Raw genomic sequence first — 23,243 nt, forward strand, 5'->3', positions numbered from 1 at the left:
GGGCCTTAAACACAGCTGAGGGATCTTAGTTCTATTTAGTCCTAACAAATGTCCTACATCAAAGTTCATATTATTCTGAAGTAATTCTTTTTACCAGTTTGAGTGCGTGGAATTTATTTCATGGTCGAAACGGTTTCATTTCATTTATGTTGGTCTTATCTAGAGAAATTAATGCCTTTTAATCACATAGGCATTTTCCTTATATCCTCTGTCATTCATTTCATAATTCTGTAATATTTAAATAAAATATTGACAGGTCATGATTTCAGGTTCCTATTTTGAATACTTGTTGAAGCATAGTTGGTTAAAAAAAAATCTAATGAATTTGCATTTTTAAGAGTATCCCTCTACCATCACAAATTGAACAACCCCTGCAAATAAGAGATGTCTTGAGGCATGGTGGTTCTTGACAGAGGCAGCAAACGGCTTTTGTAGTAACCATTTGGCTTCAGGGAACTTTGGAAACAAGCTCCCCTTATTGGGAGATCCAATTGCTGGCTTTCTGCAGGTAACTGAGCCATTCTGTAAGATACGGGTATGAGTTCTCAAGAAGTGCAATTTAGATCAGAAAAGGAGAAATTTCTGCACCTTGTGACCACAGCTCCTGGCTATGTTTAGTTTAGTTTCTTTGTGTTCAGATAGTGAACTGGGGACTTGACTTGAGAAGTGGGGATTTTCAGAGCTGTGTGAGTGTCCTGTGCTTGCACTGTTTTTTTTTTCAGAGGTGATCTAACACTGCAGCTGTGTGCTACCATATGTAAATTTGCAATTAGAATTGACAACACTGGGAGTGGAATGGGTCTGTTCAGTGGTTCCTGGTAGAGGTTTAAAAGCAACTCTTCCTCCAAGTCCTCATTCCTTTGACTGCAGCCTTTTTTCTTACCTCACTATTATGGACAGCTTCAGCAAAACTGACAGGAACAGCTGAGCTGCTGGCTGGTACTTTCTCCAAACGGATAGCATCTGTTTTCCAAAACACCTGGTGTGAGCCTCAACCTCTCCCACCTCCTCCTCCCACTTCTGCTAGACATTATCCTAATCCTTAGTATTTCTCCTATCCTATACTAATCCCATAAAGCCTGAGCAAATCTGCCTACCTCTGTCAACATTTGCTGAGGAAGGTCCAGGGTGCAGCTCTCAGTGAGCACCGTCTGCCCTGCCAGACTGCAGTCGACACATTTTGAATCTCCCCATTTAGTTGTCCCTAACGTGATAAAGAGCAAACATTCTGAAAATGTTTGTTCCTTTATGTTTTGTTGTGTATAATGCTTGTAATGCTCGCAGTATAGGACTGTCATTGAGTGAGTGAAATTTAAATGCCAATTTCAAAACCAACATGAATAATACAAGAAGTAGTATATAGGACAGACTTTGAAAGATCATGAGCATGACTGAAGCAAGTGGGATTTTATTCTGGTGACATAGAGGTTTCAAAGAGGAATGTGAATCAGCAAAATATCCTGACTGTTGATTCTTCTTGCTTCTCTTGCAGAAAATTAAATTCTTTACTTAACCTTTTCTTGAAAGCACTGATTAATTTGTGATTTGCTAATTTCTGTAGGTAAAAGCCACCTGTAGTACAGCTTGTCAAACATATTTAAAGGCAAATATACTATAGACTGACACAAATCCTCCTGTGATAAATCAACATTTTGGGATCCTCTTTCTGTTCCATTCCCTACCTCACACACCCTTTTACTGCTATCTGCATGCTATGAATGAATCCTAAAATGGTTATATCCCACAGTCTATTATCCTATGTTAACCTCTTAGTTATATTTTTTTTAAATCTAGTTTTGCCTTTAATTTTCTCACTTGACCTTTTGAGTGATTCACCAACAAACCTTTGCCTGATTTACAGGAACACTTCTATCTAGTGAGAACAGTGACTAATCTCTCTAATTTACAGTTACCTCTGTTAACTAGATCCTCTCGGTTTCAGGCATGAAGATGGGATAGAAATTAGTTTAATTCTTTGGTTTGTCCAACTTTGATTATTTAATTATTTTGTCATTTAATCATTCTAAATAATTGGATTCTCATGAGTAATGAAAATGTTTACAACAGTTCATGAACAGGGTGCCATCTCTTTCCATGTGTATGTGGGATGATTAATAAACAGTTTGAGATCTGTCATGCATTCTCAAACTGTAGACTAAATTAGTAGTATGCCTGGGTTAATTTCAGCACTTCATAAGTTTAGAGAGTCTCTGATGGCATCTGCTTCCAATCTGCTTAATTACGAGTAAAAGAGTTAGAATTGCCTAATCAGGGTTTTGAGTTTTTTTTTCAAACTGTGGTTCACAAGGCTCAAATCAATAACAGAGCCTTACATAGGAATAGCTGAAGATCTCTGTTTTCCTTTGGACTCCTGCATCTCATGAAGGTCCTTCATTAGCAGTGTTTCATATTTCTTCACTCACAGTTATGCCTACACATGGCAAACAGAACCTTGCCATAGCCCTCTGCAAATCAGAAGTGACAAATTGCTCCATGTGTTTTGTAGGGCTAAGGAAGTGAATCTTATTTTTTTTTCTTAAGGCTCACACGTATAAGAAACATAATATAATTGACAGTACTAGTTTACAATTATTATAATTCAAAACTAGTACTGATTAGAGCTGAAATGGTACAGTATTGAGATCTTGATGTACCATTGTGAAATAGAAAATCTATGCTTGTAAATCAAACTGTAAGTGGCCTCTTTTACTCTTCAGTGTCTGGATCTGTGGCAACTGTTTTGAAAACAGAAACCGATGCATAGCAATGGAATCTAAAAACATCTGACTCACTGGTAACATCTTCCTGTTAGTTATCTTGAACAGACAATTCTTGTTGGAAGATTAATATATTGGCTGGGAAAATAATGTAATAATTGCAAATTTTTCTTTCCTCCTTTAAACAAGAATAAAAAATGCTAGGAAATTGCAGCTTATCTTCATTGCTATATAAAAACTCTTTGCAAGACAACCTTGTGATACAGAAGTACAGAATAAATTGGCAACATTTTGAGCAGTTGTGTGAACACCAAAATGGGGAGGGGTTATGTGTTTTTCTCACCCATCAACTCAATGAGGGATCAGAATTAGTGTTCGCAGTCCTGCATTAAAGGAAAAATGAGTAATGCTATAGTCAAGAGTTTATGCATCTACGACATCATATTAAAGTCTGACAAATTTTCTAGTGACTTCTATCAAATATACTACTTTCCAACTAAGCTGCTGTGATATCTGAAGAGAATACAAACTGCTTCCACAAAACCTTAAAGCCCTGACTGGTTTCTCTCCTTTGCAGATGTCATTTTTCTTTTGAATGGAGAGGAATAAATTTTTTTTACCTTTCTTTAGTACGGGAAGTAGAAATGTTGTCTTCAAAAAAAAAAAAGTTGTTGCTTTAATTGATATCATATATTGCAGTTCAAAATTTCGGAGAGAAATATGCATTGCTATTAAAGGAGCAGATAGTGTGACCCAGATAATTTTTGGCTTGTCAGTCTAATATCATCAGTTTCAGGCAAAATGTTGGATCAAGATTTAAAAATGCATTAAATGAAAGTGATATAGTGAGTACTAACACATGGGAAATAAATTCCATTACTCTGATTTGATGTCACTTCTGGGAAAAGTAATAGAATAGATATGAAGGTATCAATGAAAATAGTAATCAAATTTACATAAAGCCAACTTTAAAACACAGAGATTGTGAGAGGTAAGGAGTAAAGATGACAGTTTCCAGGCATGGGGTGATTGGATCACTAGTAGAATGTATGTTCATAACCAACATCTACTTCAATACTATCAAAAGCAGGACCACGTGTTTAGGAAGGATGAAATGCCTCATATTAATGCAAGTCCTGACACCTCAAGATTCTGAGGAGAACTTGGGAGTCATGCTGAATCATCAGGGGAATATTAACTCTGATGGCAAATCTGTAGCTAAAATGTTTAATGTTCTAAAGAATTTGAAACTTCCTCTGTATTTGGGAATGAGTGCAACTGTTGTGGGGAATAGATTGTCCAATTTTGCTGACAATGTTTCAAGAGGCATGCTGAAATCTCATGGGACTGTTATGAGAAGAATAATAGAAGGATTTAACAGCAACTATATTCTGCAAAATGAGTCTAACTCATTAAATAGAGAGTTAATTGGTTTTTCAGGAACACACTGTTTCTTACAGACAGAAATTTGATAGTAAAAGGCAAAATTTAGCAAAATGATAACAATTCAGTGATTGAATGTTGAAAATTGAAATTTCTACACGCGAGAAGAGAATTTTAAGAGGGATATTACGAAGTTGATGGAACAAGGTCTGAGTGTAGTTGCCATTGCTTCAGCTTTAAAAAGCTGATTCCGTTGACCTTATAATCAATGGACAGTAATTCCAGGGCAATGACAAAAGCAAAATGATGAAATCCGTGGCAAAACCTGAGAAATTTCTTAGCATGCTCAAGTAAGTGACTAATTAGACGATACAAAAATGGCTTAATCAAGGGCAATGTGAAAAGATTTCTTATTGATGTTTTTCCAGTTACCTTCTGACTTTTATCATCTCCTGGAGAAATTTTAAAAAATTTTAAAACCACGGAATTTTCTATTTGTCCCGGGTAGATGGTGATTTTGGCAGTTGCCTGTCAGTTTTATAATATCATCCACAGTCCTACTGTGCCAGCTGCAGAACATATTTACAGAACATGTTTGTTGTGACAGTTGCTGAATCCGCTTGCTTGCAACCTTCCTTTTGGAACTGTGTACATCTTAAGCAGTAAGCTTTTATAATCCAGAACCAGTGATTTTCAAATAGGGACTGGATTTGCCTTTTTTTTTGGGTGGTCTGAATCAAGAAATGTGATTATAAAGGCTGTGTCTTTTGACTGTCTTCTCATGAGCCTAGATGAGTTGTGAATGAGTTTGTGTAAAACAGGAAAATCAACCCTGCTCCACAGTGTATTTCCTGCTTCCCACTTGACAGATGAGGAGAATGGTACTTTCCTACTTCACAGAGAAGAGTGCCGTTGTTGAACATGAACAGCCATTTAGAGGAGATCTGAATTTGAAACCTAAAACCATTTGGTACCTAAAACCATGGTTGATAATTTGGTAAATGTTGGGAAAAAATCATTTTAATCAGCCTTTTGATGTATAGATGTCCACATAAAATAACAATTGCAACCAATCATAGCAAAAATGGAATTCTGTGCTACCAAAATTCAGGCCATCCCAGCCCAGGGGAGAATGGCTTGATTTTTGTTGAAAACCTTGAGGTCATAAGCAGGTGCTCACCATGAACTACGAGCTGCCTGTATTTCAGAGAGTGTCTCTGTTCTATTTTATTTTTGTTGCAATAGGTTGCTGTGCCTTACTAGTGTCCAGAACTTTACCTTTTAACAAATTATTTTTCATGGCATGGACCCAACAGCAGACTAATGTACTATAGTCATAATTAGCAAATGTGCTTTGCCCTTGAACAGTGTCCTATGCTAATCATTTTATGCCATTACCATCCTTTTTCAGGAGTAGCTGCACTTGCTAAAAGCAGCTCATCCCTGTTGATTTGCCAAGGGAAGGTCCTGTCATGTGATTTAGTCCCCCTCAGAAAATGTCTCTGTGTGACTTGGCTGACTTCTCAGTTCTTTGCATGCTGAAGACTGTCTGAATGTAGCAGGCTGACTAACTTCACAGAGGGCTGTAGTTCAGATGATCTTAGAGGTCTTTTCTGACCCTTAATGATTCTGTGAGTCTATGATCTCACCTTAGTGCCCTCTCTAGATGAGCAACCAGATTGATGTCATACATTAGCAGATGACAGCACTTGGTTTGGTGATGAGGTCTGCACATATTAGTTAAATGTGCATCTGTGAATGTAAAATCCATAAATTCAGATATCCTTGTGCATTTATCTCTGTAAACAACTGCTCCTTCATTCAGAGATCTGACCACTGATAGAACACAGTCTGTGCAGTCCTGTACCACCAGTGAAGCATATTGTACTCCAGTCACACTGGGTGTTTTACAAACACTTGGGCAGGCAATGGGGCCAGTGGGGAGCTTGTGAACTAAGAAAATGAAAGTCTTGGCTTTGTATCTGTGATGCTTGGTATGTGCTACCTTTTCTGATTATGTTAGAGACCTCATCAATACCAGGCAAATTGTGTGTTAGAAAACATGTATTTAATGTACTTTAAATAATATAACATGATTGAATTGTGCCAAAGCTCATGTAAAACTAGCTGGAATTACTTAACCTCCTGCTCTCTTAACTTTAGCTGTTACTGGATAACTCCTTTTTTGACTCAGTTGTCTGTATTTATTCTGGACAATAGCCTGGATTATGGTATTTATAGTGTTTTTTTCTAACCATACCTTCCAGTTTGGGAAAGATGCAGAGCATTTCACTACCTGAAAGGTTACAAATTTTAATGGGAAAGGTAGAGCATAGTGGGTCATGGTCCCAAATACACAAAATATGAGAGTTTCTGATGAGTGCTCATTGATAGTGTGAGATTTCTCTGGGCTATAGTATTAACAGTGAGCAAGATGAGGGGAAGTTAACCCCAGAAAAGTATTTAAGACCAGAAAAAGAAAAAATTATGAAAGCATGCAGTAATCCCACTACTTGCTTTTGATTAATTTGGTTTCATTTTACTTTTGGTACTATTTCATGTCAGTGACTAACTTATAGGTGTATCTCTGGAAACATTCAAATAGATCGTGCTTGAACACATTATAATTAGAACATCAAGAATACATAAACCAGGGAAGAGATCACGGATCAGAGACTGATGATGAACACTAGGAAAAGAAGTTAACTGATACATAAGAAAGTAAGTTGCTGAAGAAGCAGTTTCGTGATCTATAGTTTGGCTTTTCGTCTGGCCTTCGGCAGGTATATAATAACACAGCTTCAAAGCTCTTTGATCAGCAGTTCAGCTCCCACGCTGGGAATGAGGCAGGGCTTGCTCAGCTGATACCTCATTCTGACAAAGAAATTGAGTTATAGGATGGACATAGAGCAGGAGTCTGTGTGGCATCAGTGAAAACAGTAGTAGAGTAAACCTCTCCCAACCACTGTTTGTAGGAGAAGTAAGAGCCCAGAAAGGTTAACCTGCAGCACATCTAGTATTACTTGTTCAGCTGTGGTGAAGGAAGCACTTTCAAAAAAGGAAGCACAGAAACTGGCTTTCCTCCCGGGATGAACCTGCTGGGGCTTGTAGATTTCTGCTCTTTGTGGTGCGTGGGTACATTCTAGACTTGTTAAGTCAGACCCTCGCAGGCTCTGCACTGCCTGTGGAAGAGGACTGTGTTGTGTTCTGACACGTAAATGCGGGATGACACAGTAGCTGTGTGGGAACAACACAGTGACACAACCATCAGACTGCATGAAACCTGTCAAGAGCAAAAAGACACTGCTTGAGAGAGTTCTCCCTCTTTTGAAGTCCTGATGTGATAATGATTCTTTCTGAGGGTGCACTAATTCCCTTAGCATGTTTCTATTCTGGATTAAGCTAATGTTGGCAAGGAAGTGTCCATAGGTGCTTGTATGCCGTGACTGAGAGCCATGTGGGTGCTAGCACACACTTCATAGTGATTGATTGTGACCCTTCCAGCTTGCAGCATAGAGAAATTAATACTAACAACTCAGTGTGGCTAGAACTTAATTATACAGAACAGAAATTCATGAAACCTCAGTTTATAGAACCTGATCCTCATGTCTGTTCATCAGTTCATATCCAGACTAAGCCCCCTAAAACTGATGTGAAACCTTCACGTTTCTGCCAACAGGGCACAGAATCAGGCCTGTTTGTGAGCACCTCTGAGGACTGTCAAGCAGCATGAGGTTCCAAAGAGCTTTCATCTCCTGAGTTACAGCCTGAAGTTTGCTCCTGGGAGTCAGGGGGAAGTAGCTTTAATTATTCGTGAGATCAAATTTATTAAAGGTTCTGGCTGTGCAATGTAATTTCTTTATAGCATGCACTGGGATATGGCAAGCTTGGGCTGAAGGAGGGGCCAGCCAAAGAGTTTAGCACCTCATCTGCTTTGAGAGAGTCAGGCAAAAGAACATTACTCTTGTAATGCTCAAAATTGACTGGAAAGCTGGAAGTAATTTTCAGTGACATGCTTAAGGTAGGTTTTGACTCATATATAGACTCCTGGGGGTAGTTTTCTAAAATAATGTTTCTTGTGTATGTCTTTCTAAAGACACAAATACAATCTTTACCCTCCTAGCATTGACTTTGTAAGGAACATTATCATTGTCTTATTTTGAGAGATGTTGTAGAGTTATGCTAGAATTAATAAACAACCTGGATTTATTCTCTACCTGGCAGCCCTTGAAAAACTCCATGTAGATGGGAATTAATCGCTTCTTACTGCAGTTCAATTCTTACCTCAAGATGGTAATCTCTGTGTACTCTGTGAACCTCATGGAAAGAAAGTGTTTATTTTGAAACAAAAATTCTTGAACTTGAACTAAAAATCCCACTTAGGGAATGGACTGTGACCATCTTTATGCTCAGTTTTGCATGGATCACAATGCATATACCAAAACAGCAGCCATGCATAATTAGTTTAAGCCTCCCTAAATTTTAATTCTTAAATGCAGTAATATGTTGATAGAGTTTAGTTTTTGTTTTACTGTGCGAAACAATGTCTTGAAATACAAGGATTAATTAGAAAATATTCTCATCTCATTATAAGAAATTTCTTCCAAGAAATTTGCTGACTCTTTTTGAACTTAACTGAGCAATCCCAGGGCATGGTAATCTCTACCATGCAGGGGCTGAGGAGGCAAAGAGCACCTAGATATTAAATATTTGTAGTTCAAAACATATAATTAAAAACTGTCAGCAGATTCAAGTTCAAACTTGTTGCCTCAAGACAGAAAATATGGGAAATGGCATCTAAGGATTAAATCTATAGAGGAGTATATTTGCCCCCTGCCCAAATAAAAGACAAACTGCATTAATGTGCTTCAGTACATTGAATTACTCTGCAACACCATTGGGAGTATCTGCCAAGAAGTTTTTTTGAGAACATAAATCTTTGATTTCTAGCAGCAACATGTGGACAAATGGCAGTCAAGACAGACATCATCCTGGGTATTTTGTAGTCAACTGGAACTCTGCACCAGCTGCATTAGGGAAAAAGGAAATAAGATTACTCTGGTGTTTCCCAATTCTTTTAGCTTTCATTTTCAGCTAGTCAGCCATTACCAAAACAAACAGGGCCAAATTAATTCTTTGGGTATCTTTCAAGTCAGTACAGTTATAACTCCTCTGACTCCAAAGCTTTTTAGTATAATGACTCTGCTGAATCTCACAGGAGAATCCCCTTTTGAGAGTTTTTCTCTAATGGATGCACTGTTTAGCGTGGCTTTTCATTATTCATCGTGAGTCACACTGCTGCCTGCTCAAAAGATGCATTTGCAAAGAAGTGGTTTTGCCTTTTCTCAGTTTTCAGCGAAACATGGAAAAAAAAATCTCATGAAACAATTAAGAATCCTGCTTAGGCCCATCAGTATGCTGTGGGTTGATGAGGACACAGGTCAGCTAGGGTAAAAGGCATTTCAGTGACAATGTTTTGTTTTTTTTTTTCCATTACTGCATTTAAAGGTCTCCTGATACCCAAAAGACTCAAAGGGTTCCTTTTGCTATCTGAGTGCTGTCTCTTTACCTCATACTCTCTGCTGTGTGTAAAAAGTCATGGTAGGCCTGGTGTCTTTGTAGGCTTTGACCTAGGTTACTGTCAAGGTCATTAGCACAAAAAAAATGCTTGTTCTCCTTTCCCCTAACTCTTAATGTAGGGACTGATTTTATCTACCTCTTAAGCTGATACAAAAAGCAGTAGAAGTTGTTTGCATAAATGCTTGTGTGATCCCACAACCGTAGGAAGAGTATAACCCATGTTCAGTTTTTTTTCTCCAACTTTTTTGTATTCCTTGTGATGGCTTTTTCCTGGAGAGTTAAATTGGTTTTTTTCTGTACTTGGTAATCCCCATGGTAGATTTTCCCCAATACTCCAACTGTACCATCACATTATAATGATTTCAACAGGACTGACTCACATCTCTTGCAACCTAGAGCAAGTTGCAAATACTTGACATTCCAGTCTATGCAGCAGACAAATACCTACCTTCAAGTACTTGCTTTAGGGAGACCATCACAGTGAAACTAACTGATGGACATGTCCAGGCTTGGAGACAAATGCTTGTTAGTTTTCCTACTTTCTTCTCTTTCATATAACATCTGCTGTGTTTTCAAGCTTACTGTTTGCTCAGCTAGCACTGCCAACATTAGCTGTTTCCAAACTAGTGGAAACTTTCTTCTGAATGAAGCAAGTTGTGATGCCATCTATTTGAAAATGGAAAACGTCTGTTATCTTTACATGCAAAGAAATAAGATCTTATAAATATAGAAATAAATCACTGTTTGTGTCCAGACCTCAAATACATCTTTGAAATAGCCATGAGCTGGAAAAACATATGGGAATGTGAAGGAAGATTAGTGCTCTAAACAGGTCATCATGAAATGCAAAAATTTATTATTTTATTTGGCTTTTGAGCTCTTTATTCCCACAGGATGGCCTTTTGAAAAAGGAAATGTGGCAAACAGGAAAAGAAGGCATTTAAGTAAGAAGCACAACTGTAGCCTGAATTGTTGGCTTGGTCTTATCACATTCTAGGTAGAGGAATTGAAGATGAATGGAATCACACCCAAATTCCATTCCAGTCATCAGGAGAAACTTTATAACTGGGCTCAGGGGCCACGTGTCCACCTCCACGTGCAGCTGTTAAAGTGCAAGGATCTCCAAGCCTGTGTCCTGACATACTTTTAGTAGGTTGATCCTGTTCTATAAATGGGAGTGGTCAGGTGTTATGGGTGCAACCACAGTGACAGAGATGCCTGTAACCTACCTAAGACAGGTCTTGTGTAATTTTTGTGACAGGGATGCAGGATCCTACAAATTTGAACCTTTTTTTTCTCTAGTCAGCATTTTCAGGCCTCCCAAAAGAGCATGATTGTTGTGTTTATTCTTTTTCTGCAATCTGCAGTCAGAATTGAGTACTATTTTGTTCAGGGTAGAAAACGTTGATCTTCTGAGTTGTTTCTCAGATTTACCTAGTGTATGGGAAAACTTTATAGTTAAGGAAGTTTTGCACATTTAGAACTGCCTCAATTGGAATACAGAACTGCAGAAATTAAGCTACAAGTAAATGGACATATAAATATATTCCAACTTTCTGTAACAAGCTTTAGACAGACCAGATTTCACAGTTAAATATTAAGATATTGTGATCTCCCTATCTTAAAATGAGATTAGGAAATGGAAATCCATTATTTACTGAATGGTCATTCTGTTTATATATATATATTACAGAGGAAGCATGCTTTTCTGTAGCTTTCATGTAGCAGCTGACAGAAAAGAACAAGTAAAGAAAATAGCAAAAAGTACTGGTTTCTATAACATTACTTGCATATTTATATAGACTATTACTAAAAATGGTTGCTTTGTAGGAATAGAGTGTGACAAGTCATCCATCACTTGATATCTGGACCTGAGCAGACTATTGGGAAGTTAAAGAAATGCAGTAACTTCTATGTGTTTGTTTTCATAAGAAAGCACTGGCAGGCCTGTCAGGTGCTTGCTGTGTCAATGATCTCTCCAAAATCTTTCTTATATTTGTTAATTGCCTGAAAATTGCTGGTATGCTCATTTCAGGGATTTTATTATAGACAGAAAGTAAGTACAGCGTTATAAAGTAAACCTGGAAAATATTCACCTCTTCTCTCATGATTTAATTTGTCCAGAGGTCTATGTTGACTATTTCAATCCATGCACGGCTTTTCCAAAGTAGAAAATTACATACGAATTTGAGAATTAAACTATCAGCATAGCACCATTGAGTTTAGTTAATGTATACCCCAAGGAATCCATAATCAAATATTTTTGAGGCTGTTTGCACTGCTTGACACACGTGAAATGTTAGACTAATATTATTACCGTCTATTAAGCATGAGTCTTTCCTATGCTGGGAATATTCCTTATCAAATCTGGGTAATCTTTCTGTTGAACTGTGCCTCAATCAACAGATGGAGTGGGAGTCTCCCTAGGTAATGACTAATAGGCAAGTGCTGCTCATTAGCGGTTTCCCTTTCACACTTATCACTTGCCATCCAGCCCCTGGGAAACTCGACTTTTGTAACCTCCTTAGTCATCAGTATGGACAAAGGTACTTCAAGGGGTGCAGGAATTAAAAGGAGTAAGAGGACTGTGTTGGCTTTAGCACAAGCAAAGGAAAACTTTCCAGAATGATAATAAGTGAAAGTTTGGTGCTAAATGTAGAAAACCATAGGTAGAAAAAAACCCCTATAGCCACATATACATAGTGTTTGCTAAGAATTGCATTGTCCTTTGCCATGTATGGAAACATATAGTACTGGAGAATCTGACAGTGTATTTCCATAGCAGATTGTGAATTCCCCCTGGAATTCCAAAACTTGAAGTTTCTTTAAACAAATAGAAGCATCTCTCTTAAGGCATGAGCGTGTTCCATGAGTAAGAGTTTACTCTGATTCAAATGCTTCCATAAAGTTACTCTGTTTTGTTACAGAAAATACCACCTGGAAACAGTTGGGTAGGTGTTGAGCTATGATGACCACCACTGAGTCCTGCTGTGTAGCACTGCTGGAAACCGTGTGCCCTGATAGACTGCAGTGGAACAGGCTGTTTTTGCTGTCACTCTGAGTCAGTCCAGACTTCCCTCAGTACCCAGCCTTCCTACCCTCCCCTGAACCCTTTTACCTTCAGACTTTCATGACATGACCTATTACGCCTTTTCTTTGCTGCTTCCAAGTACTTAAATTAGTGAAATCATCCTGTTGCTCTGTGTGCAGATAAACTTTGCTATCAGTTGCATAGCTGGTTGTGACTGATTTACACAAGTCCCAGCCTGAAGGTGATATGGACAGTGCCAGGCAATCACAGCGCTGCTGTTTGCTCCCTGCCTTTTGCTCTATATAGCCACGTTCTGTACAATGGCCATTTTTTGGACTGAAGCTGCCAGAATTTAATTTCAGCCTTCTCTGTTCCTGAGGTTGGATTTATTTTCATTTTTAAAATAAGTGATATTTTTAAAACCAAAATCAGTAAAAATCTTCACATCAACCTGCATACCTCTCACAGGAAGTTAGCAGAGCAGTTCTTTGTTGAGTTTGATATCCTGAGATTAAAGTAATCACATACTAATATTGTTTAGAAGTTTGTGGTAGAATGTCATTCTACCAATTCCATGTGCAAGTTTCACTGTAAAAGTAAGGTAGAAATTAAATTCCCTGTGCACTCAGTGGGGATAGGTGGCTCCAGAGGCACTTTGGCCATTCCTAAAATAGATTAATTGCTTCTTGAAAGTGTCTGACTCCCTTTGCTGACTACAGCATCTCTTTCTGCCATGTTAGTTTTCCTGTTAACAAAACAATGTTCTTGATTCTTTGCATATGAAAACCCCCAAACAATGCACGTTAGAACAAGTCTAGTATGTGGGCAAATGAAACTCTGCACACTTTGAAAATATATTAAATAAACATTTTAATGTGAACAGAAGTATTCATGTTGCATTTTCAGGTTAATGTAAATTCTTTATTCCCTCTAATATGGGCATTCAGGAGTGTTAAGCCTATTGGACTATTTGACTACTGACAAGGCTAGGAAAACTGAAATGCCATCCCAGAAGGGAACCAAGTTGGATCTATGTCTGTTATCCCTTTGCCAATGCTGCACAGTCCAATCCTGATACTTCTGACAAAGACCTATCAGAGTCACACTAGGCAGATAAGGAATAAACTGCTCTTCCCTCTTCCCTCATGGGCCTTATCTGATCTGTAGCAATTAAAGATTGGCTTGAATTTGGAAACATTAAATAATTCTACAAAGCTCATCATCTAGTTGAACTTGAAAATTCTAGAAATAGCTACTCTATCCTTCTCTTAATACTGAATTATAGATTTCAACAACCTCCTAGTTCAACAGTTTGACTGCAGTGAGTGTAAAATATTTTAATTTTTCTACCTTTCACTTTTATAAAATGCCTCCTTGCTTTTGAACAGAGATGCACACAGATTAGATGTTAATGTTTCTGACATTGCTTATTTCTGCGATGTTTCTAAAATAAGTAATTTTAGTATTGTTTCTTTTTCAAGGAGTAAAGTATTTTATTTACCCTTCCCCAAATCTGTTCTAATTCTCAAAAACCCTTTACCTAGATGCAGAGATGAGAGTGCTTACAATATTCTAGAAAATTTGTGATAATGATTTCTATAAGCACATTTTAACATTGTTAACATTCTTTAACATTCTGTTTCAGCCTTTACATATCCTCTTTGCATTTTTGGCAAGAGCTGTGTACACAGCTGCATCTTCACTTGCCTAAGAAAATACTGATGTCCATTTATTGACCAACTATTGCCACATAAACATACCTGTGGGTAATTCAGCAAAGTGTCCTAGAATTCATCCCACATTAACCAGCTTTGATTTTCCTTTCTCATCTTTGTGTCCATTCACCTAGTGTGCCTGGATCCCTTTGTGTAAGCCTCAATTTTTATTGTGACATGCATGGTATGTTGATTGATAGTGGAACTGAGATTCTACATTCCTAGGTAATCTGCATTTGAACACTTTAATTTGTAGTTTAGCATATTAAAGGAAAAACCCCCATATTTTATGTTATGGGTATTATTTAAATGAAATAATGAACACCAACAGCTATAGTAAAAGCATGGGAGAAACTTGGTAATTTCTAAATCAGTTCCTGATTCACCTGCTTATTTCCCTAAAACAGACAAATGTCTCTACCAAAACAGATGGAAAACAATGAATATTGAAGGCTATAATTTACAACAAGCAGGCAAAAATTATTGTGGCTAATTTTCTTCTTTGAGACTTTAACCTGAAATTAATATTCTGAGTCTCACTGTTAAAGCACATTGTGACAGAAAGGTAAACAGTCAGGTGAAACGTCTTCTTCATGTAACAGAAAAGCTCTGTCTGTGCAGGCAAATTCCATTGACAGGTTGGGGGCTAAGGAGGGAAGGCGTAAAATGCAACAGAGAAAATGGAGACTGAAATAAAAGGACAATCTGAGGATATAATGTAGAAAAGCAAGAGAGAAAAGATTGTTACTTTTTTCAGTAACTTAAGGGGAAGATTAAGGTACTGGAGTGTTTGAAAGGTCAAATAACCAATTTTAAGAGTGAGAAAAGATGAGCAGGAATTGTAATTTATGGAGGTTAGAGACTGAGAAGTTAGGTCAGACATAAGCTTCATGAGAATGCAACTTCTGATAATGGAGTAATCACATAAGACAGTAGGAAATTCAGTGTGGCGGATGTGTAAGGCAATCCATTGCTGGATATAGTTCTGAGGTCCAAAGAATATGCACCAAGCAAGGCAGAAGTAATCTTTGTTTATATTTGTTACTTGGTGATGGCTCTCCTCACAGTGCTTTTTGATGCCTTTCCTGATCATACGGAAGTTTAAACTTGAACTGGCTAATTAGATTCTCATATTAAAATAAATTATTCTAGTTTTGACAGTGAAAAGTCTGGTTTAAATTAAGGCCGAACTGTGCAATCTGTATCTGTGTAAGCTGTGATTATTGCTATGCATTGCTGCTTTGCTGATGACCAAATCAGCACAGTGACTACTGTATTCAAAATCACTCTCTAATACTCTTTAATATCACAGAAGCAGGTTTAGAAAAATGAGATTAAATTTAACTACATTTTGACAACCCTTTCTTCTTTCTTCTCCACCTGTCTTTCTATCCTCTCTTCCCATTTCCCCCTTGTCTCTCAAGAACAGCTATAGCCAGAGTCACACAAATATTTTGAGATTTGTGTAGTTCTAACTTTGAAATAGATTCTCATCCACTATGAGCTGGCACAAATGCATTGAAGGTATAGCGCATTCGTAAAAGTAGTTCTCTGTCATGTCCTCTCACATCTGAAAGCACAGAAATTCATAATCCAGACCCATACAATAACTGTAGATGTATAAACTAGGATTTTTTTTTAGTAAGAAAAGCAGAATAAAGAGCAGAATCAAAATGTTATGTAAAGACAGATTTTGATAGACACATTTCTTGAAAGCAGTATGCAGCCTAAATAGATTTTAAGAAATTGTGACCTTACCTTTTTTGTTGTTGGTGTTCAGAAACCAAAGTGTGAGACTGCATTTTGATGTCACATTTATCACTCCCAGTTTGCAATTGACAACAAAGTAGAGGACTGGGAGCAGTACAGGCTGAGATGATAAATCCTTTGATGCTGTGTTACTGTGCTTTCTTCTTGCACATATCCATCCAGGCGAAATTTGGCCTTCTTTTGTGGGGTTAAGAAAAGCAGATGGAGACTGCTATTTCAGAAATGTCCATGGTGGGCTAAGGAATACTTGCTAAAGACTTCTCCTCTGATAAATCAGTTGTCATCTAAGGGACCTACTTGTGGTTCTACTTTGTCAGTTATAATCTAGTAAATATTTAACTTGCTAACTGAGAGACCTGGGACTGTGTGATTTACAAGTGGGTGTAGCCTTCACTTTGGCATTTATTGTGGCCCCTTGTTCTGGACATAGCCTAACTAAATTAGCAGGTGAGGTAAAGATTGTGATTTACTGTAATTTTGGGACAGATAAAAATGCTAGACAGGTGCTAAAGGTTGTTTTTAACAAAAATTATAAACATATCATGAACTGTTTCAAAGTAAATAAGGAACATCACAGCAAATGCATTCTAAAATGGAACTTCTGTGATCAGGAATGCTAAAATTTTTTAGAGGTACAATGAGAATGCTACAGTGGATATGTAATCAATTCATGCTTTGTTTCATGTGAAATTGCTTTGAAAGCAATAATTTCATGGCACCTGTTCGATTTTTCCTGTGTCAAGTTTCATGACACCTTGATTTATCCATCTAGTAGCATGTGAAGAATGAGAGGAAACATATCTCTGTTTTTGACAGAGTGCCATACTTGCCCCTGGGCCATATCTCAGAGTGCAGCATGCACTTCCATAACAGAGAATATCTACATCAAATCTGCAAAGGTTTGGCCAGAGGAATATGCGTTCTCAAATATTCAAGCAGTATATTAGACAAATTGAAAAATCTGGAAAAGCTGCTTCCCTAAGCAGATATGTCAGGAACAAAGAGTTAAGGAAATGGGGAAATTGGTAACAGGACAGAAATGTGAAGGGCCATTGCCCCTTGCGCTGAAGGTTTCAGGGGTTGGGGAACCTGATATGTAAATCTTTGAACTGCAACAGAAAGATATGGTCTTTTTAATTATTTCCATTTTGGCAACGTGGAAATATTCAAAGGCCAGCTGGGATATTGTTTTGTGTTTTGTAATAGAAGTAAAAGTAGGTTGGCACAGGCTTTGGGTGGCACAGAAACACTAGCTGTGTGGCAATCTGTGACCAAGTCTACAAGGCTTGTGCTGGCTGATCCAAGCTTTGTTCTGCCAGCAGTGTGCCCCGTTTCCCAGAGGTAACTCCTGCTGTGCAAGGTTACCAGCTGTAAATAAGGTCTGCTCCTTACTTACGCGGAGGAGCTGCTGATTTACGAGACTCATCAGTTACTGAGTTTTGACCTCCTACCAGCAGAGCTGAAAGTGAACTCTGTCATGGTACCACCTCCTAGCTATCCTTCTTGACTTCTTCCCATCTTTTGCACACATAAATACAAAAGAACTGAAAATATAGTTTTGTAGGTGTCCTTTCTTTACTCGGCCAGGTAGAACGCCTAAAAATCTTTTGCTTCTCATGCATATGTTGCCCTAGTTATTTGCCTTCGGAAAAAAATAAGAAAAATACTTTAAATACTAGTAAGGAAATAATTTCAAATGAGATTAAAAGAGTAGTCTTTAACTGTGACTTGAATATCAACTCCTTTATTCAAGATTTGCATCTTTAGATCGCATAGGAACCCAAATGTCATAATTTTGAAAATATTTCATTTTTAAAGGATTCTTTGCGTTTAAACTCTCCTGGGACGCCCGCAGCCCGTGTCCGTGGCCGGGCCAGCTCTCGGTAAGACCCCTCCGCCTCTTACATTCTCGGTAAGACCCCTCCGCCTCTTACATTCTCGGCAAGACCCCTCCGCCTCTTACATTCTCGGCAAGACCCCTCCGCCTCTTACATTCTCGGCAAGACCCCTCCGCCTCTTACATTCTCGGCAAGACCCCTCCGCCTCTTACATTCTCGGCAAGACCCCTCCGCCTCTTCCATTCTCGGCAAGACCCCTCTGCCGCCCCGCGGTGTCCGGCCGAGCTCCGGCGCGGTGCCGGCCCCCTCTGGCGGGCGGTGCCGGTACTGCCGCGGCCGCGCGGAGCTGGGCCCGCTCCGCGGCACCGCCGGCTGGGCGAGGGCAGGGCAGGCAAGGGCGGCCCGCGTTGGTTCCGTATCGGGGACGGTAACTCTTTAGTATCTCAGGACACAGTTGTTCTCACAGCAGTGCAAGAGTCCCAATTCATTTAATAGTTTGTGCTTTTCTAACGTGGACAGAAACAGTATAGCTTATTTTTGAATATTTCTCTTTCGAATTGTTTTTTATTTATGATCTCTAAAAACATACCCATGGAATTATTTTTTGCTACAAGCCTACAAGCTTTTTTAAAAGGGGGCAAGAAGTGAAATTACAGAACTACAACTATATAATTTGTATGCATTTCATATATATATATATATGTTTAATAAAGACTTACCGTGTGCTGCATTCAAGTGTTACTGACAATGGTCTAATTCTGGTCCACTAAGAATGGTTTGGTCAAATTTGGGTAAACCGATGGCTGAATGATGGCATTAAAACCAGGATGAAAATGTAACGAACTTACACAAATATTCAGAAAAGACTGGACAAAACAGGGAGGTACCTGCCAGACTGTGACTGGTAAGAAAACGTTCCTTCATAACATGAGGATTTTTTTTGTTTATTCATGAAAGCATTGTCTGAATATGTGATGCAAGAGGCAAGAATATGCAGTTAGTGATTTTGTTTTGGACAATCAAAACTATGCAGAGTTCTACATTAAAGGACCACAAACCACATTGGCAATACTTTATATGGAGACTTGTGTCTTCGTATAGTAGTGTCTGTAACTTGAAATCATCTTAATATTATTTGTTGTACTACAGGAATTTTGTCTGAAGAGATAATTTTTGTTCCCAGAACTGCCACATGGTACATATATGTCATGATACTTTCTTTACTTCGATTACTCTCTTTTGGCTCTTACTGCTATTGTACTTTAACCCAAAGCAACTTTAAAGTAAAAGAATGCCTTTTGCTCCTCTGTTAAGATATTATCTTTGTTACTGTTGCTCAATTTAACCAGAACAGAAAAGCAGTAGCAAGGTGGGTTGGCAACTAAACAACCAGGGGCAGCTGATGGATTTATGCTTCATTATTTTTTGTTCAACTGGTCAGGTCTAAGAGGCAATAGCAAAGTCTCAGCTTTTCTGCATAGTTCTCATGAAGTGCTACCTATATCAACCAAGAGCTGTACATACTTAGGTTTTCTTAAAATTGGGGTAAAAATATTGAGATGTTGAAATGCAAATTTACAACTTGACTTGAAGCCTCTACAGGCTTGCAACTATTACCCATGAACATTAAGAACTGATCCATCGCAATGGATAGAAAACTGTGTTTCATTTGGCAGGAGACCACCTTTCGCATTAGTATTCTTGAAATTTCTTAATTAAGAAATTCTTAAATTTGTTGCAAACATTTCCAAACAATTATATACAATTCCTATTGTAATTTAATCTCTCACAGAGTACTAAAAATAGATTCTTTTGGAGTTTTGTTACAATATTTAATTTCTGTCTGAATAAAAAGAATTTTATTTCTATTGAGGCATTGTCAAAATACCTTTGGTTAATTTTGTGTGATTAGATACAGAAAAGCTGAGAATGTCAAAGGTCTTAAGCCAGTAAAAAATCCTAATCTTTTTTCTGTCACTTCAGTGTCACTGGAGAAAGATCCAAGACACTGGAGGAGACACTTTTCACTGCTTAGCTCTGTGGCTTATACTGCATAGCTGCTCTCATTAAATTAAAATGTAAAAGCAATTTTTTCTCTTGAAGGGAGGAAAATTACCTCTAAATTGCCTCATTCTATTATCTTTAATGTAAAAAAATTGCCTACCTATCTCTTTGTCTCTTACATAGCATCACCTCACTTTAGAAGATGCATCCTGATTCCATTTTTCAAGGGTGCATCTCTGGGCATAGCACAGGACGTATTTTTTTCCTCGATATATTCTGCTGTTAGGGTCTCATACAGAAGACCTTACAGTGTGTCAGATTAGTACTTTAGTTCAGATCAGGAATGTGCTTCTGAATCTGCTTGTCTCTGCTAAATGCGCTTTGATTCATGTGATGGAGCAGTCTTGGGGTGCATTATTGGATCTCTTTCAGATGACACTGAAAGGACAAGTGTTGCAAGAGCACAGCACATTCAAGGCTCACTGACTGCACTCAGTCCCTAGTCAGACCTGATTAGTTGTTTTTTTGACATAAGCCCCCAGGAAATATGCATGGTGAGGATGTCAGGTCACCAGCACCAACTGTTTCATTCCACGGCTCTGTTTCTCATGAAGTCCAGTCCTTGCAGATGTGTACATGGCCTCTGATTTTTATCATGATTTGGTATTGTAGTTTTATACTATAGTTGGAGCTCCAACATTTATTAATCTGTCTGAGGTTGATGTGTCTCTAGCACCTAAGAGAAGGAAGTGATCCTCCTTAACATTTTGGGCAGTTATTCTATGGAATTAGGATGGTAAAAGTATCCTTTAATTACAAATTCAGTCCAAACAAATGGTTTGAATGGAGCATGCAAAATACTTGATTTGCTTTTCAGATATGAAATACTAGTACTTTTTTTCCTCACTGGAACTCTTAAGCAGGAAATAAACTTCAAAGAGATATTATTGTAACAGTGTGGTATTAACTCCCCTTAGCAGTTGAATGAAGCCTTGGAGAATTTGGGATAAAACTGGGCTGTCCTAATGAAACAGCATTTTAAAAATTGTGTTATGTACCAAGCTAATAGTAGCTTCAAAATTTTGCTTCATTAACTTCAAAGCATTAAAAGCTCAAAACCACTGTGAAGGATGTATTACCCAAAAATATTAATGAAATGTGCTGACCTCCAGATATTTGTTCCCATGTACAAACATGAGGGCTCTGTAATTGAGACCCATTAAGTATTGTGGCTATATGGGCTGAGTTAGTAGCCTCAGGTGCTGGCTGGCATTCAGTATTGCCAATGTTTTTCTCTGTTAGCTGTAAAAATGGGAGGAGGGGGAGCTTGGGGGAAGAGGGGAAGGAGACTTTAACAGCAATCCAGTCTTTACTAGTGGGAAGGTCCTTAAGATGCAAATGAAAACCTCCTGTCTACCCTCTTTCAATATATACAGCGAGTGTATTCTGCCGGTCCTCGCTTTCCCCCTGTTGCAAGAAATTTATTATTTGAGACTGAACTGTGTAGATTTCTGTGCTTCTCAGTGGTTGTGCTACAATACAGAGATCATAGATCTCATTCCCATGTAAGGACATCTCTTTCTTTCTGCAGCAGGAACTCATTAATTTTAATATACACCAGTGAAGCAGTTGAGTGGGCTTTGAGGTCTCCTTCATAGCAGCATGTTGTGTTGCTTCTGCACCACTGAGTTCATTATTCTTTTATTAATAAAGCAAGAAGAAATGCAGTTTGTATAGTCCTAATACTGTCTTGCTCGGATATCACAGGGCATCAGCACTCTTCAGAAACATAGAGAGCCTGCTTAGAAAATTGAAATGAAGCATTCTTTGTTTTGTTTAATCCATGAGTGAGGAACACGGGCACATATTTCTACGTGATTTGCTTCCTCTCTATTTTCTTCTTACTCTAAAGTTACGCAGGTCAAGGCTAGGAAATTGGCTGCAAAAGAAATAAATGCCAGCAATGCTATATAGTGCCAATATAGGGCTTGTCTGCATTTCCTCTACCAACAACTGTATGTAAGATATTTCCTCAAGCCTCCAATATTTAACTGTGCTGACATGAGTATTTTTAGAGGTACACATTTACTTTCTGTGTTGCTTCATTAGGATTGATACTTCTCTCAAGCCTTGGGAGCCCAGTTCCATTTCTACCAGTTCTCAAATGGGTCTGAAACTCTCAACCCAGTTTTGCCAGGATGCATGAGGCACTCATCTAGTATTCAGGGCAGTGAAGATTTTAAGGGAGGCTCAAGACCTGCATGTATTAGTTCAGGTCCAATTCAGATTTGAATTCAGAATGGAAGTTTGATTCAGCTGTCAAATCCTCCAACCTCTTTGTCCTATCTCTGCTCAGTCAATACAGAAATAAATAGCAAATACAGAATCTGTTAATTTCAGCACTCTGCCACTTGAAGTTCGTACTCAGGCAGAAGAAGTGGTCATTTCTCAATATCCAGATACTAAGCAGATTTTTACTCTGTTTGTAAAGTCTCTATTTAATTTCAGTTTTTATTCTGTAGAATTTCTCAGGAGCTGTTCTTGAAGTTTCTAAAACCAGGTCTTCTTTTCTCTTTTTAGGTTCATCTCTCCATACAGTCCCCATGTAAATATGTCTTTTTTTCTGATTTGCCCCAATACTTGTTCATTCCAATTTATGGGCTTCAAAGTCTCCTTTGTATGCACTAATTCCCATACCTTGAAAAATGTGCATCCCAAGCTCCAGCAGAAGCTTATCCAACCTGCCTTTCCTGGTCAATTGTTCAGGAAAAAGAATAAAGGAAAGCACATTGGAATGTCTCCCAGTAACCCCATGCTGTTGCCTCCCTATGGTGATCGATTAGTGTCCTGTCAAGAACTGCATGCCTTGATGGATGTGCGCTGTGAGAGAGGGGATCTGCTGTGTTTACTTGTTTGCAGTTCATGTATAACAGAAATGTTCTTTGCAGTGCCTTTCTGTTCTGCACTGGGAACTGGGGTGTGGCTGGACAGCAGAGAGGCAGCCTTACTCTCCTGTCCTTGTTACCTACATAACAGGTTAGGTGAATCCTTTGGCGGGAAGACAAAGCAGCTGAGCATGTTTTGCTAGGCAGAATTTTGTCTGGCTTGCACAGAGACTAGAGGGCTCCTGTGAAGATCAGAGTGGACAAAAAGCCAAGCACTGGAAATGCTCAAAGAAAAAAGCCTTTTCTGAGGACCCAGAGTG

General features: G+C 38.4%; 1 protein-coding gene across 1 annotated transcript in view; it reads right to left on the bottom strand.

Annotated features, from left to right (window-relative positions):
- Window positions 1-16,392, bottom strand: part of PALMD (palmdelphin) — a 49,803-nt gene extending 33,411 nt beyond the window's left edge. The window contains exon 1 of the mRNA XM_027740765.2: window positions 16,185-16,392. Coding sequence (XP_027596566.2) covers window positions 16,185-16,228 — 44 coding nt within the window. The 5' untranslated portion in view covers window positions 16,229-16,392. The remainder of the gene's footprint in view (window positions 1-16,184) is intronic.
- Between the last annotated feature and the right edge of the window lie 6,851 nt (window positions 16,393-23,243).

This window comes from Pipra filicauda, unplaced genomic scaffold (genome assembly GCF_003945595.2).
Source record: "Pipra filicauda isolate LSUMZ 115617 unplaced genomic scaffold, ASM394559v2 scaffold135_size2527700_pilon, whole genome shotgun sequence".
Lineage (NCBI taxonomy): Eukaryota > Metazoa > Chordata > Aves > Passeriformes > Pipridae > Pipra > Pipra filicauda.